The sequence below is a fragment of the Pangasianodon hypophthalmus genome, chromosome 17 (genome assembly GCF_027358585.1).
Source record: "Pangasianodon hypophthalmus isolate fPanHyp1 chromosome 17, fPanHyp1.pri, whole genome shotgun sequence".
Lineage (NCBI taxonomy): Eukaryota > Metazoa > Chordata > Actinopteri > Siluriformes > Pangasiidae > Pangasianodon > Pangasianodon hypophthalmus.
Window position 1 is genome coordinate 18,433,075 of NC_069726.1, and position 16,457 is coordinate 18,449,531.

Consider the following 16,457-nt stretch of genomic DNA (forward strand, 5'->3'; position numbering starts at 1 on the left):
AGCCTAATTGTGACAGAAATGGATCACTTGAATCTCACGAACGTCTCAGCTGTTTAACACAACATGGAGAATCATAGCTAGAACAAGGGACTGCATTTCTCAAAAGAACATCAGAGGTGGCCATGATCCATTTTTTGATACGGTGATAGCCACGCCAAAGGTCAGATGGTTTAATCTTCTAAATAGCAGGACACTTTTAATTTTTTCAAAAATATTTAGTTTCAAAAATGGACTCTTGGACTTTCCTGGGCTAGAGATACAGCCTGAGTCAATATCAGGTCATCAAGGACAATACTGTGTGTTAGGATATAAATTTAGAGAACCTTGTACATTTATTCCTTTTAAAAAATGTAAGCAATCGGGTGATATTCAGACATTTTGGTTTCATTTAAGCTTATATCATTTAAGTTATGTTGCATTATGTAATATATACAGATCATCTGTTGTTGTAATTGTATTTAAACTTTTAGTCTGTTGAATATGATCTCATATGGGCCAAATTGAGCTACACAAGTGATGTGATATTGTGTTGTTGTGTTTGTTTTTTTAGCAATAAAGAAGTATTAAAATATACATTTTTATGTTATATACTTTTATTATCCACATAAATAGTAGAGAAACTACAAGAACATATTTAAATACATTTGCATTAGCAATAATAACATTCTTCATTTTTAGGTTTGTCAGTGTTGTATTTAAACATGTAAAGAAGTTTGCCTGCTCGCACAATTGCTCTGAGATATAATCTTCATTATAGAGCGAATAGGCTGTGTGTTTAACCCCCAGGCATTATTCTTCTGGACATATGGTTTTTCTATAGCCAGTATATTTATACACAGTTCAGTTTTTACAAATAAATCAATGAATAAATACATAAATAAATAAATAAATAAATACATAAATGAATGCACAAAATGAGATCACTGTACAGAAAGTGACTGGGGAATGATGTAGCACTAGTGCTGAGGTTTGAGATACTCGCGTTGTAAATTTTGTTCAGATAGTCATTGGTTTGTTCAAGGAAATGTTGGTGAGCAGATGATGAGTGCAGTTGTCCTTAACAAGGATTTGCTTTTGCACTATTAGATTTGTCATGAAAAATCCAGATAATGTGTTTCAAAGGATTTTGAGAGCAGCCTGTAATGTCCATATGTAATACAGCAGTGGCCATACCTGAAAGAAAAGAGAGGACAATCTATCAGTGACTGTATAACTATCAGATATAGCCAAAATATGGTATACATGGAATAATATTAAAAATTCATGATATTAACTGTGTAAACCAAAATTATAGTTTTCAGAATAATACAGTATCTTCTTACAACTTTAGCAAGTAATAAAACATGACAAGGTATGCTGCTACCACCATGAACATGATTATTTTCCACCAACAGCACAGGTTTTATTCCTTTTATACCACAGCAATTTCCCAATGATTGCATGTTTTTAAACATTTTTTTAAATAATGACACGTCATACATTTTATTTTATATAGTCATATTTAATGTTGTGAAACATCCCTGAAACAACCTCTTCTTCTCACTTTATTTATTACTTTATATAAAACAGCTATAAAAAGTCATTCCCTCACCAGCTGTTCTTTTTCTACCTGCTGAAATTACAGTGAAACCAGAAAGCACAATGTCCTCTCACCTAAAGACTTCGCTGTGTTGGAAAATGTAAATTTACAGCTTTATATCTGACAGTTGGTTTGACACTGGAGACTGCTTCCATAAATGTTAAATAGAGAAACACAGCAAACTTACGTATTGTGATTATAAAATATTATGATTATGATTATACATTTTGTTTTGTTAAATAACACTTAGATTATATGAGTGTATTATTACATTTATTTATGTGGCATGTCCACCAATCAAGTCCCTGTGATTTGCCTTATAGTCGGCACTATAGTCAGAGCTGACCAATCTGACCTTCTGACCAATCAAAATCAAGAATTCAACAGCGCCATGGATAAAATAGTGAATAAACATTGCAGTGGTAGTACAAATATTAAAATACTTGATTTGGGAACCTGTGAGAATAACAGACTCTCTTTATCACCATTTTCCCTTAGTTTCATTTGGCATGTTTGTTTTATACAACATACACTATTTTGTCTGAAATAATGCTTTTTACTTATACTAGTATAGAATAACATTTATTATATAACTATTTCAGCTTTATTTTTCGAGCTATATAATCATAAAAGGGGATCGTCTCATCCCTAGTACTTATACAACCCAGTATACGATTAAACACGCATGATTATATATAGACAGATGTTTCTGTCTGCACATGCATTGTGCACTGCATATAAATACCATAATGCCATGACTATGAAAGCAAACATGATGTTCAATAACAGCCACTTATAAACCCCCACATCTTCACATATTTGTGGTATAATGCTGATTCCTGATAGGCTACTTACCATTTTAGCTTTTGTTCAGGTGTGTGCCAACTTTGTCTTTCCTGATAATGTTTGCATAGGGAATCTGAAAAGAAAATACATATATATATATATATAAATATAAGAATAGTTCAATTTTTAAACATTGTACATTTTATTTTATCATCAGAAAATCATAACAGGTGAAACCATAGCTTTGGTGTTGAAATCAGCACTAGCAGACATGAGAGCATTTCAGTTTACTATGCTCTTCAAAATTTGTTTTAGATGTTTCACATTTCATAAAAGCTCACTAAATCCAGTTACGATAGCCGCTTGAGTGAAGATCTACAGATGATCGAGCAAACGGAGATGCTCTACAAATATTAGCTTGTCTTTTTAAAAACTGAGCTTTTTTATTGCACTAGCTGAGAGGTATAGATTGTAAAGATGTATCTGAATTTGATGACAGCTCATTATCTTATATTAAGGCACCACTGAATTGAGTGACGTTTTTATGAGCAATACCGGCTTAGCTGTGAAATGCTATGTTCTGTTATTGTAAGTGGTGTCATTAAGAAAAGATTCCTCACCATCTGTAGCTGCTGTACCATCTCCTCTCTGTACGCCAGTTCCCTTTTCATTTGGTCTTGAAAGTTGTCTGAAGGAGAAAAGGATGATACGAGAATGAGGCATTATCCATAAAATCAAAATCACACTTTCCTGATAATACACCATCATTGTGCAGGTTGTTAGTGCTCCCATTTATTCAGTACAGATCATTTTGCAGAGGTGCACAGATGTACTCTGATGTTTGAATGATGAGAAGTTGTGTAAAGAAACTTACGGAAAACAGGAAACGGTGAGCTGCCTTTGAGGGCGTGAAACTCCTGCTCGAGTCTTCTCCGTAAGTCGATCTGCTCGAGCAGAACCTTTTGGAGTTCCTCTGGAAAGAAGAGCAAACCCGCATCTAAAAAGCTATAATTAGACTTGCATACTACTGTGATTTAATACTTCTGGTCTAAAACAGGTATCAGAGTACAGCGGGGGCCAACAATCTGAAACCATCTGGGAATTTGGGAATTGTATTTCATTCAAAATTGAAAAAAAAAACCCAGAAAATTTTGAGAATTTTGAGAACAAAGAAAAGAAACGTTCAATATCTGCAGCAGACCTTAAAGCTTAGTTCATTCATTTCACTTACTTCCTTTAAAAATTTAATTCAGTCAATAGTACAGGATCATTGTACTTGTTTTTAGTTATTTGTTTGTTTTTAGGTCACTGTTTATAATTGTGTTATTTGTAATTGTATAATGTCTTTATTGTTTTGTACCTGCATTTTATGCCTCTTGGCCAGGTCGTCATTGTAAATGAGAACTGGTTCTCAACTGACTTACCTGGTTAAATAAAGGTTATTATTATTTCTAGGTCACTATTTAAATGTAAGCAAATTTGTGATATTGTTAACTCCTTTGCTCAAAATGTCAGATTTTTCTTGACTCTTATCCCTTCCAATGAAGCACATGTTCAAATTACTCTCGGGCAGATTTGATCTAAAATGGATCATCAGGCTCAAGTGCACATTGTCATTAAACCAAAAGGTGGATGTGCCAAATAATAAGAAATTCTGAAATTCATGTAAATATTTCTAAGATTTGTCTTTTCATTCAAGTTATTGCTAATAAAATGTTGTGTTAAATTAGAAAAGAATGCACTAGTGGTCTCAGTCTTTTGGACCTCACAGTATATCTGAAAGTGCATGCTCTAAAATAAAATTGTAGGGTTTTTATAGCTTAAATTTATGTTTCTAAAGCTCACCTTTCTCCATGTTTTCAACATCCTTCTTGAGTGATGCAGGCGTGAGTGATTCTTGACTTTGCTCTGCTGCAATTCAAAAGAAGAAACAAAACTCATTAAAAATGATCAGTGTTATATATAGCTAACAAATGTTAAAGTTACAGAGTAACTTTATTTTAAAAAAAACAATTCCATATTTTAAAAAAATTCCAACAGAAGCAGTAAGTAAGTAAGTAAGTACATTCAAGTTATAAATGTAGTTCAACAAATGACCAGTAGGTGTCAGTCTAACAGTAATTTAATTGTTATGAATGAATTGTAATCAGAACATTGCATATCAACTGTAGATCTAAGTAACAACCACAAAAGTTGTAGTGTAAGTATAATTACTGAACAATGCTATTAATTCATTTTCTAATAATATTAACCTATTTTTTTTTTTATTTATTATCATCATAATCAATATTATTATGATCACAGATTGCCTTTTCAGATTTATTGAAAAAAAAAAAAAAAACACAGGCTTTGCTTTGATTGTTCAAAATCCCAGTTAATATATTATCATATAACTCCTATCAAATACTCATAGTCATCAGTTTATATAAAATGCATTAGTATTTATCTGCCTATAGACAATATAAAAAGAGCAATTTGATTTAAGGGGCGAAGTTATTCTGAAAATAAGACAGTTCACGTTATTGATTTTGTTATTGTTATTGCACTGAAATATCAAATTAGTCTAACCTGTATGTCCTCGGGAGTTGCCATATTAAGAATATTGCACCTACGCTGTATATTGGAAATGTGAGGATGTCTGCTTTCTGTGTGATATGTTGCAAATCAAATGCCTTAAATGAAGCAATCGAGCACATTTGTGTATATAATCCCCCCCTCGTCTTTCCAGTCTCTCTCTCTCTGTCTCCCTGTTTCTCTCTCCGTTTTGCGTCTTGCCTCCTTAAGCCTTACAACGCTTTCCTCATTTGGAAAGCAGCCTTGTTCTCCTTCTCCTCCACTCTCTGTCTCATTTGACAAGCAAATTTGCAGACACTGCCTGAGGATAACAACCTCGTTTGACAGTCAATTAACCGTGAATAGTCAAAGCCAAGGCAGTTTGCATTACATAAATGGAAAATTAGATTATTTTTTTTCTCTCCCTCTCCCTCTCTCTCTCTCTCTCTCTCTCTCCCAAGAAACATAGCTCTCTTTAAGACACTGCCTTTAGACCCGGAAATCAGAACTTCTAATCACGTCCCCCGCTAGCCCCTTGGAGACATTTAGCAATCAGGCAAAGGTGGTTTCATTTAATTTGTTTCATGTAATTTTTTTCAAACATATTATACATTATGTGAGGAGATCATTATCAGCTCCATAATATAAATGTTGGCACAGATGTCATAAAACACTTTTTAATGTCTCCCTGACAGATAAAAGGCAATGCGCTATGATCTTTGTAATGGAAGATTTTGCCAAGCAAAAGGCAATTATATCCATTTGATATTGTTCAAATGGTGATTGTCACCTTCCCCGTGCCGAGCTGATTGTCTTCTTGAACTGTTAGGGCTCCCCACAGATCACATTTTCCCAATGACATTGTGAAGAAATCTGCTCCATTTTAACTGGCTGCAGTTCAGTATATGTTCCATTTTGTCTTTTATATTCAGTCTAATCCCACAGTCATTGCACGGCCTAGCTATATTACACTAATGATTTTATAGCTCTCTTGCTGTAACTGTTGAATCTTTTGTGTGTGTGTGTGTGTGTGTGTGTGTGATGACACTGTTGAAGGTAATACCTGTGCTCTCTCTCCAGTAATCTGATGCAGATGTTTCTGTCTCTGGGATAAAGAAATTACTCTGTTCTTTGTTTTCTTCTGAAAGAGAATGGAGAGAGGTTAATGACAATCAGCCTAGAAGTATGACTCTATATAAATATGCACCCTTTGTTTTTGTCTTTTGTTGGTTTATATCAAGCTCTGAATCATAAGAATTTTTGCAACTGACAATCCCTTATTATAGTGCACTTCTGTTAAATACTTCATAGTAATGACTGAAAAAAGCACCAGCCGCATTATATCAAAGCTATAGAAGAACTATTTCCACATTACATGAAGAACCTTTCAGGGAATGAATCATTTTTTGGTGGTACCACAATTGCCTTACTGTACAATCATTTCCCACCACAAAACAGAAATATTTAAGAAGGGAAATATGTTTCAGGTTTTTTGTGGCAAAAACAAAAAATGGTTATAGGTCCAACCACTGAAAGATTTCCCACGGAACCAAAATGCATCTTCTATGCCATGATTGCTCTACCTTTTAGGGCACCTGATTTATTGAAGATCAGACTTTCATAAATGGTAATAAACAAATAAAACCTTTCACCTCCGTAACTCCTGGCAAAGTTCTGCATCTGAGACGTGTCTTAGGCAAATTATTTTAAAAGTACATTTTTTCTTCTTCTTTTAATGGTATGTTCCATTTTTATAAATAGTACGTACCTGCTCGTGTTGTTTTTTCTTTTGCTGCATACGCTGGTAGCCCATCATCTCTGCCCTTGTGCGACTGAAAACAGAAAATACCACAGATTAGACCTGATTCATGTGTGCAAGCCAAAGGCTGGACACTAAACACATATATCAGCCAGCCAAAAGCACAGAATCAATTGGCCTTGAGGATGACAATGCTGTCGTCTGCATTTTGTTTAAATGCCTTTGTCAGCCTGATTAACAGTCTAAGGTGTTAGCAGGCTTGTGTAACTGACTGTGTGTGTGCTCAAACTAATCACTACAGCATCACTAAGCAGCCCCCTCTCTTCCCCCTCTGTGGCTGAGAGTAACTCCTTCAGCTCCCTGTGTTAATGTGGTGTCGGCAGGTTAAAGACTAAAACGGCTAATAGGCAGGCATGACAAAAGCAGAGCCGAACATAATGTCGCCATTAAACAAAACATGACTGGGCTTATTAGGAGGGATCAAAGCACTCTGAATATTTCATTTCTGCAGGGAGCACCCAGCTATCAATCTTGTTATGCATACGGATCCCGCCAGTCTATGGCCTGCATTTAAATAATAATTAGTTTAAGTGCCTGCAGGGAATATTTACATTTTTGTAGGCAGTGGTGTCCTCCACTGAGGCGTGAATGGGGCTGGGGTCTTTGAGAGAGGTGGGTGGACTGACAGCCAAGCTTGGTTTGTCCTCTGTAGAGCTTTCAGGGGGGATGGTGGAAAAGGAAGGTGCGTCTTTATCTCGGTCGCCTGTGGTGCTTTCAGTGAGTCGTGAAATATGAAGACTGCACGGCTGCTGTTGTGATGCTGCACGGCTGTTGAAGTCTTCCTGCTCTTCATCCTGCTTGGTCTCCACATCCACTTCCTGTTCCTCATCGCTCTCTGCGCTTTCGCTCTGGTAGCTGCAGCTGGTGCCGGGTGAGAGATGCCTCTCTGCTCCAAACTCCTCCAGGTTGCCATGTAGCTTGGCAATGCTTTCAGTGTCCTTTACCACTGGCCGGAAGGCGGAGTGGTAGCTGGCTTTGCGGGCTTGCAGAGATGGAGCATCTAGAAGTTTGAGCCAGCCTTCTGGGGCAGGTCTCAGGTCAGGGGTCATGGTTGGGGGGCAGTCGCTTTCAAACAGGCCTGCTCTGGGATTGGTGCCTATGGCAGCACCAGTCCCAGCTCCTGTGGCAGCATCGCCTTGCTCACTCAGGTCAAGGAAGGCCTGGCGAAGGGAGGGCGTTTCTGTGAGAGTGGAGAGAGCATTGGGCTGGGGCTGGAGGTATGTGGGTACCGGGATGCCCCCTGCCGCTCTTGGGGGCCAGAACATGCAAAAAGGAGGGTAAAAAGTGTCCTTGCGCCCTGGCCAGAGCAGGCCAGAGATAGCACCATTTTTCTGCCCGTTCACAGCCTCATTGTCGTCCTTCTTCTGCTGACACAAACCAAATGCTGGGAAGGTGTAGGGACTGGGGAAGAGCGAAGTGGGTGGAAATTTCTGCAGCATACCGAAGCCTTTGCTGGGCACAGGAATGACCGGGTAACTACGTGGGTTCTTATGAGGAGAGAGGCTGCTTGCATCCAGGTCCTCCTCCTCATCATACCTGCCCCTCTTCTGGCTCAGATCAGAAGATATCATGTGGGGCAGCACTGAGCTGACAGCCTTCACAGAGTCCATGGGGGGGCAGTGGGAAGAAGGCAGCGCCCGCTTGCGGCTGCCCCCATTGAACATGGCTTTCACATCCTCCCAGGCGAACACCAGATCATCTGGAGGTGACTTGTCTGACAGCTTGAGGTGTCGGCGCCAGGAGTTGAAGTTGGCGGCATCGGGTTGGGTATACTTTGCCTCGGGCATGCGGTGTGAATGAAAGATGAATTTGTTTGGGGAGAAGTACATGTTGCAGTAGGAACACTTTATGCACTTGGCCCTTGAGCTGTTGTAACGAGCGGGGATGAAGTTGCCACGGCAGCCCCATGCGCACTCATGTGTCACATCAAACGCAAAGTTATCGGGCAGCTTGGGAGGTGAGTTCTCACCCAGAAATGACTTGCAGAGTCGCTCAGCCTCACGCTTAGTGATCATGCCACAGCGACGGGATGAGATGGGCATAGCGCCGGCCCTCCTCAGTATCTCCAGCTGCACTGGAGTGCACTGCACACACGTGATGCCCAGGGCTACTCGCCGGTTGTGGATCTCATTGTAGCTGTAGTTCTTCAACAAAGTGTTGGAGATTTGGGCCAGACAGAGGCGCTCCTGGTTGTCGATGACCAGTGAGACAATGGGCACTCCATACAGGATGACCTGACCCACCTGGTTGGGTTTGAGGGAAGAGTGGTTGGATCTGGGTGGAGTGAGAGCTTCTTGCTGGAATGAACTGGGAGGGTTCGCCATGACTATATCAGTGGGTCCGGGGAGAAGACTCTTGTCCATCCTGTGGGGACCTTAAATAGGAAACTGGTTGTAACTGTGAGGGAAAAAAGAGTAAAAGAATTTCAGTTAAAGAAGGACAAATTAAAAGCAAAAAATGTTGCTGTTATTGAGTTGAACATTATTTTCCTATTTATAGTATAAGAAAATATTTTCGTTATTTTAATATATAATAGTTCAATGTAATTATTTTGAGACTAATTGGATAAAGCAAAGATTAAAGAGATTAAAATAAACCTAATCAAGGCTTTGTTAAATAGTAAAAGAAAAAACCTGTGTGGAGGCATTTAAACACAAAAAGCACTTAAACAAAAAAAACTGTTATTACTACAAATAAAACAGTGTAAATTATTTATTTTATTCATGTCCTGACAAAGTGGACAATTGTTTGTAACAGGAATTGCAAAGCCAACGCTATATATATAAAACTATATAAATTACAAACCACATGAGAAAATCGGTATGAAAAAGATACAGCCTTTTTCTTTTCTTTTCTTTTCTTTTTTTTTTGACAGCTTTTTGCAACATGTTCAAAACGAGCTGTTAAAACGCACTAAAAGAGTGAAATATACGTAGCCTATTTCTCAAAATGAACTGTGAAGCAACACATATTTTCAGTCTAATAATCACACAGATTAAACGTAATCCGAATGTAACACTTATTTACAGCATTCTCAAATATAATACACTTTTAAAACAGTCTTAAAACAGATGCGTTAAACACATAACGACCACACATTTTGTGTTGCTTAAAAACAACAACAATAACAACAGCAAAAACCGGCGTCATGTTTTACACAGAAAAAAAAATCGGATTTTAACAGAAATTTTACTTACAACGTAGTCGGATGATATTCATATAACAACGAATCATAAAAAAAAAGAACACAAAAATAGGAATGTGCAAATATTTTGATTAGACTACCGAGCGGCAACAACAACAAAATACTACTACTACTACTACTACTAATAATAATAATAATAATAATAATAATAATAACTTGTCATAAAGTTATAATAAATACGACACAACATACTCAGCCTATATTATTATTATTATTATTATTATTATTATTATTATTATTATTATTGCTGTTATTATAATAATAATAATTATTATTACACAGAGCTGTTCTCTGTAGCTGAGAGGAAGTGTTACCTGTGGCAGCTCGCAGATACTCAGTCTAGCCGCGCATGTCCGCGCTCCTTCCACAAACACCGGCTGCGTCTTTACACGCGGCGGAACGGAATAAAACGCAAACGAAAGTCCAGCGTGATGCGGAGACGCTTTTTTTTTCTCCGGTTCGCGTTAACACTTGCGCGCGAGCGAACAACATTAACTGCGCGGCGCACGCGGGCTTGTTTTCATTATAACAGACGTCGGCGGACGCGCGTTGATTGGTGCAGCGCTTCTGTCCTCGAGCCTCAGCGCGCGCGGCCCGAGGAGCCAATGACGTTTCACTAACTTCCACTCAGCGCTAAAGAGAGAGAGAGAGAAAGAGAGAGAGAGAGAGAGAGTGAGAGATGTTGCGAGCGCGAGCCGCGCCCCGGGGCTACCACGCGCGCCCACCGGAAATCTGAATGAGAGAAAAAATAATTGACTCAGGCCATATGTGTTCAGTTTGTTTAACAAAATAGAACAAAATGCTTGATTTGAATCTGTATAAACTATTTCACACACGCCTCAATTAAAACAAATGCTCCGAATAACAGGCGCGAGCTCATGCAGAGTTTTATCGGTCTATCAGCACTGTATGAAAAAAACAAAAACATTTAGGAGCAAAAACTATCAGCGCTGTAGCCTAATAAAGGCCTGATTGCATTTATCTGACTGTAAATCCATGCTGGAAGCCATTTCCCCATCAGATACTGACAGTACAAAGCTTCTCCTGTACTTACTACACTTCACAGTAATAAAAAAATAGACTAAAGGAAGAAAATAGACTAAAGGAAGTTTCACTTATTTTGGTTTGGACTATTTAAATCTAAATTCTGTTTAAGCCGGTGATATATTCATTTGCAAAACTTATTTTCTCTGCATCTCATTCTGAACATACATATACATATATATATATATATATATATATATATATATATATATATATATATATATATATATATATATGAGGCCTAGATATTCTCCTGTATTAATGACAATTAGCTTTCCGATTTATGGGGCTATAAGGGGTCTATAGTCGAAGCATAATTACTTTCCTTTATGAATAATAATAAAACAATAAATGGTCAGTTGTTTTATCAGCTCTTATCAGATGGTCCACCTGTGGCTGTTGGACTCTGTCCAGTCTGCACATGTAAAGGTCATGGAGGCCTGTAAATTTTTATTAATGAATGATTGAAAGGTTGAATGAATGAATGAATGCACCAGAGAGGACGACACCGGAATGGAAAATGTCGACCTGTCATTTTGTTCATCATTATCAGGGCAATTCAAGCACAATCGACTACAATCCAGAGCAAAAAAAAAAAAAAATATATATATATATATATATATATATATATATATATATATATATATATATATATAAAAGGGAGGGGGTGATAAGTAACAGATGACATTTCTCCTCATATCAATAACATTAAGACACAACAATCCAGTGTGAAGAATCGATTTAAATTATTCCCAATGATCTCGGGTGCAAGATGGCATTGAAAGTGTTATAAAGGGCTCAGTGCAGATGCTGATGAGTTGCTTAGGACGGCACGTGCTTTACGCGCTGTGCAACTTTGAAGAACTCGAATAGCCGGGTGTTTCTCATTTATTTATTTATTTATTTATTTATTTATTTATTTATTTATTCATTCAGCTATTTTCGCGATGATTAATGCAGTTTTGCGCGTTAAAGTGTGTGCTGTATTGACTGTAATTGGCCCGTGGGATGAGGTCCCATCTGCTGGGCTCTGAAGCTCATTCCCATCTCCTCCTGCTGCCTTTTGTCTCCTCACACACACACACACACACACACACACACACACCGCGCGCATGACGGAGGAGCGCGCGCCGCCAAGTACCGGACCGACACTTCCGGTGACAAGGCGCGAGACTATATAATAATAATAATAATAATAATAATAATAATAATAATAATAATAATATGCATTCTGTAGTTTATGATCACGGTGATCAGGGTGTGTGTAAATAAATAAATAAATAAATAAATAAATAAATAAATAAATCTTTCTCTTAAACCTTCTGCTGTGGTCTCCATAAATCACCTTTTTTTGTGTGTGTGTGTTGTTCCTAGCTCTCAGATCTAACCGAACCCGTAGTCTCACACGCACACACACACACACACACACACACACACACACACGTTAGTGCTGATGACGGCCAACGCTGAAGCGCCTCAAAAAATTTCGGCATCAATAAATGATGAGTTTCATCTACGCGCGCGGAACTCCTACTGCGAAATTAATCACGCGCTTAAAGAAGAATTGCTCCGGTGACCTATAGGGGTCAATGCACCGGGAAAGATACTACAGAAATTAATAGCTACAAGACTAAGACATCACACAGCAAATCAGTCAACAAATCAAACACGCCCGAAGCAAATTAGTCCCATTTTTAAACAGATGAAACACATCATATTTCTACACAAGGCCATTTCTTAGGCTAATGTCCCTGCATGAATTTCACTTAAAAAGGAAAAAAAAAATCATAAAAAAACACATCATATTTTATTTGTGACCTACAAACGAGGAGACAAACGGAAACGTGCGTCATCTCTTAGAGTGTGTATATACACTGTCCCTGATCATAATCCTCAATTAAATAGAAATAGAATAATAATTTACACACACTCTATAGCAATTTCATATTCTTCTTCATTTATTAAAAAAAAAGCATGCAAGGTTATTTCCTTTTAAGCATTATTCAGTGATTCACTTATTCACTTGATCACTGACAAACTGAATGTCTCTCTCTGACGTCACTTGCCTCACCTTACAGTCTTCCACCTCACCTAGTCCTCACAGTCTGTCCACATTTAGGAGGTGTGCAATCACATACTAATATCAAACAAGATTTAAATCATTCTGTTAGGATATCAAATCTACCAACCTTTATTTATTTTTTATTAAAATTTCTCCAGGATTTATATACACCACAGTTTATGTTAATTCAGCTAAATAAATCACTGTGCATCAGAAAACATTCTTTTTTGTTTAACCTATATGTTTACACAGATTTTACAACCATTCTCTATATTTATGTTCACAAGCAGGAAACTAGGCCATGAGCATGTGCATTAGAGAGTGATTCCTCCTCCAAACTCTAAAGCTGCTTCTGTGACTGGTTTCATAACTCAGTGTTTTTAGAATGAAATTGTACTCCTTCATAACTGAATGATTTTAATGGAGTTTCTGATGTAATAGACTATAAACAGCTTGAAGTTGAAATGATGCAAAATTTTTTATGTAAACTGGTACAAATTACAAACCTACCACAGTGCACAGAAAGTGTGAGAAAGATGGAAAAAAAAGATCAGTTTCAGGTTATGGGGTAACGTGAATAAAAGTTAATCATCATTTTGATCTGTAAAATTTTAAACACAAATCGTTTTTTTTAAATGGTGTGAAAAATATATTTACATACCTTGACTATCTCAAGTGCTTTAGACGATGTGCTGCAGTCCACCTCACTGTGCAGCATGAGCTGGAGTCTGAAACCACACACACACACACACACACACACACACATTTTACATTTAAAGATGTGTATCAGTCGAATTACTTCCGACTTGGTCTTTCTCACAAAATTAAAACAATCAAACAGATCCTGTGAATATAAAATGTGATTTCATGCTGAAAAAGAATGTTTACTTCTGTTTCTGAAGTTTATTTTTCCTCAAGATGTCAGTTACAAACGAAGGCTGAGAGATTTAGGAAGCACATCTTTTGATTTTAGGAGAAAATGAGGAGTGGGAGATGATAAAACCACGACAGATTATCTCACATCAGGAATTATAAATATGAAAAAAGATTAGTTAGTTATTTTTTTTTTCAGAACATTGAGGAATTAAAATGTTTTATCCCATCTACATTTTCTAAATTAAAAAAAGCCGAATAACATGAGGACTATAGCAAGAATTAGTCATTTTATTTATTTAAAAAAAAAGCATATAGTCTAAATAATAAATCAGGGTAAAGAGTATTACCAGGAAACTCATGGGCACTTAATTATGTTTCATATAAACTTGTAATGTTTAAAAAAAAAAATGCAAAAAAAAAAAAAATAATAGAAACAGCTTTCGCATGTGCACATGTTTTTATTTCACGTGCACTCCAAATGGCTGAACTGACATCCACAATGTTGAAGATGGAATTAAATTTGGAAATAAATGCACACTTTAAGAATGACTTCAGCACTGTAGCTGTTTGAAACATGTTCACATCACCTCTACTCGCTCAATAACCATTCCAGAGAAACATGCATTTAGCTAATATATACTACATGAACAACACGTAGCAAGACAAAACACCTTTACTCACTCATATAAACTAATTATAGAGTATACTGTATACGCATACACACACGCGCGCGCGCACACACGCACTCGCGCGCGCCCACACACACACACGCACACACACACACATCCCCTCCTACCGAGCTGAATTAACACCTCACACTCTCTGTGTTCATATGCGTCCAGCTGGAGTGATAAACACTGTAGGTGTTCATGCAGCTTGGAGTTTTTTTTATTGCAAACTTTTTTCCCTTCTCTTTTGATAAAGAACATCACTTACCTGCTCTCAGCACGCGCGCGTCTTTGCGCTTCCTCTCAGTCTCCCAGGCTGTGCTGCGCTTCTCTTTTACACACTGGCGCTACACACCGGGTTGCCAGATTGCATTCGCAGCTTTCTACACACTCGCAGTTTTAAACCCGCCCAGTCCAACCTGAACCAGCCCCATTCTGTAACTTTGCCAACTCACATCTCCCAGCCCAGTGTGATTAAAAATACCCCACTCAAGGGTAAACCGCCCAATCTGGCATCACTGCTTTATATTTCTGAGCTTTTTTTCCATATAGAGTGACTGATGGGTTGCCAAATGCAATTAACTCATCCAACTCAATTTTATGAAACCTTCCAATATGCAACAAATAAGACCTTATAGAACTTTCCTTACTGTATATGTAGATATCAAAATAAATGTTAAACCATACAAAAGTATACAATGTATAAAAATGACCCATAATATTTCTATATTTTGTATTGGAAATATAATGACTATTTATTTCAGCATTTCCCAGTGATTAACATACACTCTGAGAAATGGAGGAGGACACATCTTTTGTAGCTTATGTATGTATCTTTTACCTAGGAAGGTGCATGTGGTGTACCGTTAATTAGTTTTTAGCACCAGTGGTCCTTAGGGTACAGTTATCTACACTATATTTACATTTTCAAGTAAAAGTTTCATACAAACATACAAAAGATGTACCCTGATGGTACCACGTCAGTGACATGGAAAGATACAATTTGGTATCTTCTGAGAGTGAATGGGACCAGTTCAATCTTTAACACAATCATGTTGACCTAGTTATTTCACTGATCAAGAGTGCTTTAGCTAACAACATTGGCATGGGTTCTCCAGGACAAAGGTTTGGAACTGAAAATAGTAGGCTATGCCACAGTTTTGGAAGCTAAGCCAAATGAATGAGGCATGGGAAATGTTCTACAGGCTCTTGTGTATGGACGGAACCCAGAACCATGTGGACATGGTTGATGGCTTTTGTATTTCAAAATACCACAGATGCAGGCAAAACCCACTTCTACGTGGCCCAAGTTTGGAGCAAAATCTGAAAATGTATATGTGAGCAAAATCTAAAAATTAAACTTCAGGATTATTATATACAGACAGGTGACAAATTAAAGGAAAATCCAACACAACATGCCTTAGTAAGATTTCGGACTACCACAATCAACCAAAACAGCTTCAGTGCACCTCAGTATAGATTCTAGTCTCTAGATTCTTCCAAAAGATATTCCCTTAGTCGGAGTTTTAATGATGATGTTAGAAAGCTCTGTCTAACACATCACTCCAAATATCTCCCATAGGTGCTCAATTAGTGACCATGAAGGCCATAGAAAATGAGTAAAATTTTCAACCCCATCAAACCATTCAGTGAGCCCTTGTGCCCTGTGGATGGGGGCGGAGTCATCCTGGAGGAGACTCCTCATCTATATCCTATTGGGATAGGTTACTGAAAAAAATAAAATTTCCACAATTTTCCATTTACCCCACAAATAGAATCTAGTAGAAGTAGAAAAGTAGTTGCTGATCCCAGACATGTTTGGAGTCTGATGTACCTAACCCAAAATCTTATCTGTAAATGTCTGT

The 16,457-nt window shown here is 37.6% G+C and overlaps 1 protein-coding gene across 2 annotated transcripts; it reads right to left on the minus strand.

The window, feature by feature from the left end:
- Window positions 1-501: 501 nt before the first annotated feature.
- Window positions 502-14,951, minus strand: skor2 (SKI family transcriptional corepressor 2). 2 transcript variants are annotated; one of them, XM_026942749.3, is made up of 10 exons: window positions 14,861-14,951; window positions 13,710-13,776; window positions 7,289-9,134; window positions 6,687-6,750; window positions 5,982-6,059; window positions 4,211-4,276; window positions 3,240-3,338; window positions 2,986-3,053; window positions 2,435-2,498; window positions 502-1,173 (listed from the first exon to the last, which is right to left on the minus strand). In XM_026942749.3, the coding sequence occupies exons 3-9, from the start codon at window positions 9,098-9,100 to the stop codon at window positions 2,439-2,441; spliced, it is 2,247 nt and encodes a 748-aa protein (XP_026798550.1). In that variant the 5' UTR covers window positions 9,101-9,134; window positions 13,710-13,776; window positions 14,861-14,951; the 3' UTR covers window positions 502-1,173; window positions 2,435-2,438. The 2 variants fall into 2 exon arrangements, with proteins under 2 accessions (XP_026798550.1, XP_053097031.1); XM_053241056.1 differs by lacking the exons at window positions 13,710-13,776; window positions 14,861-14,951 and adding an exon at window positions 10,257-10,628.
- Between the last annotated feature and the right edge of the window lie 1,506 nt (window positions 14,952-16,457).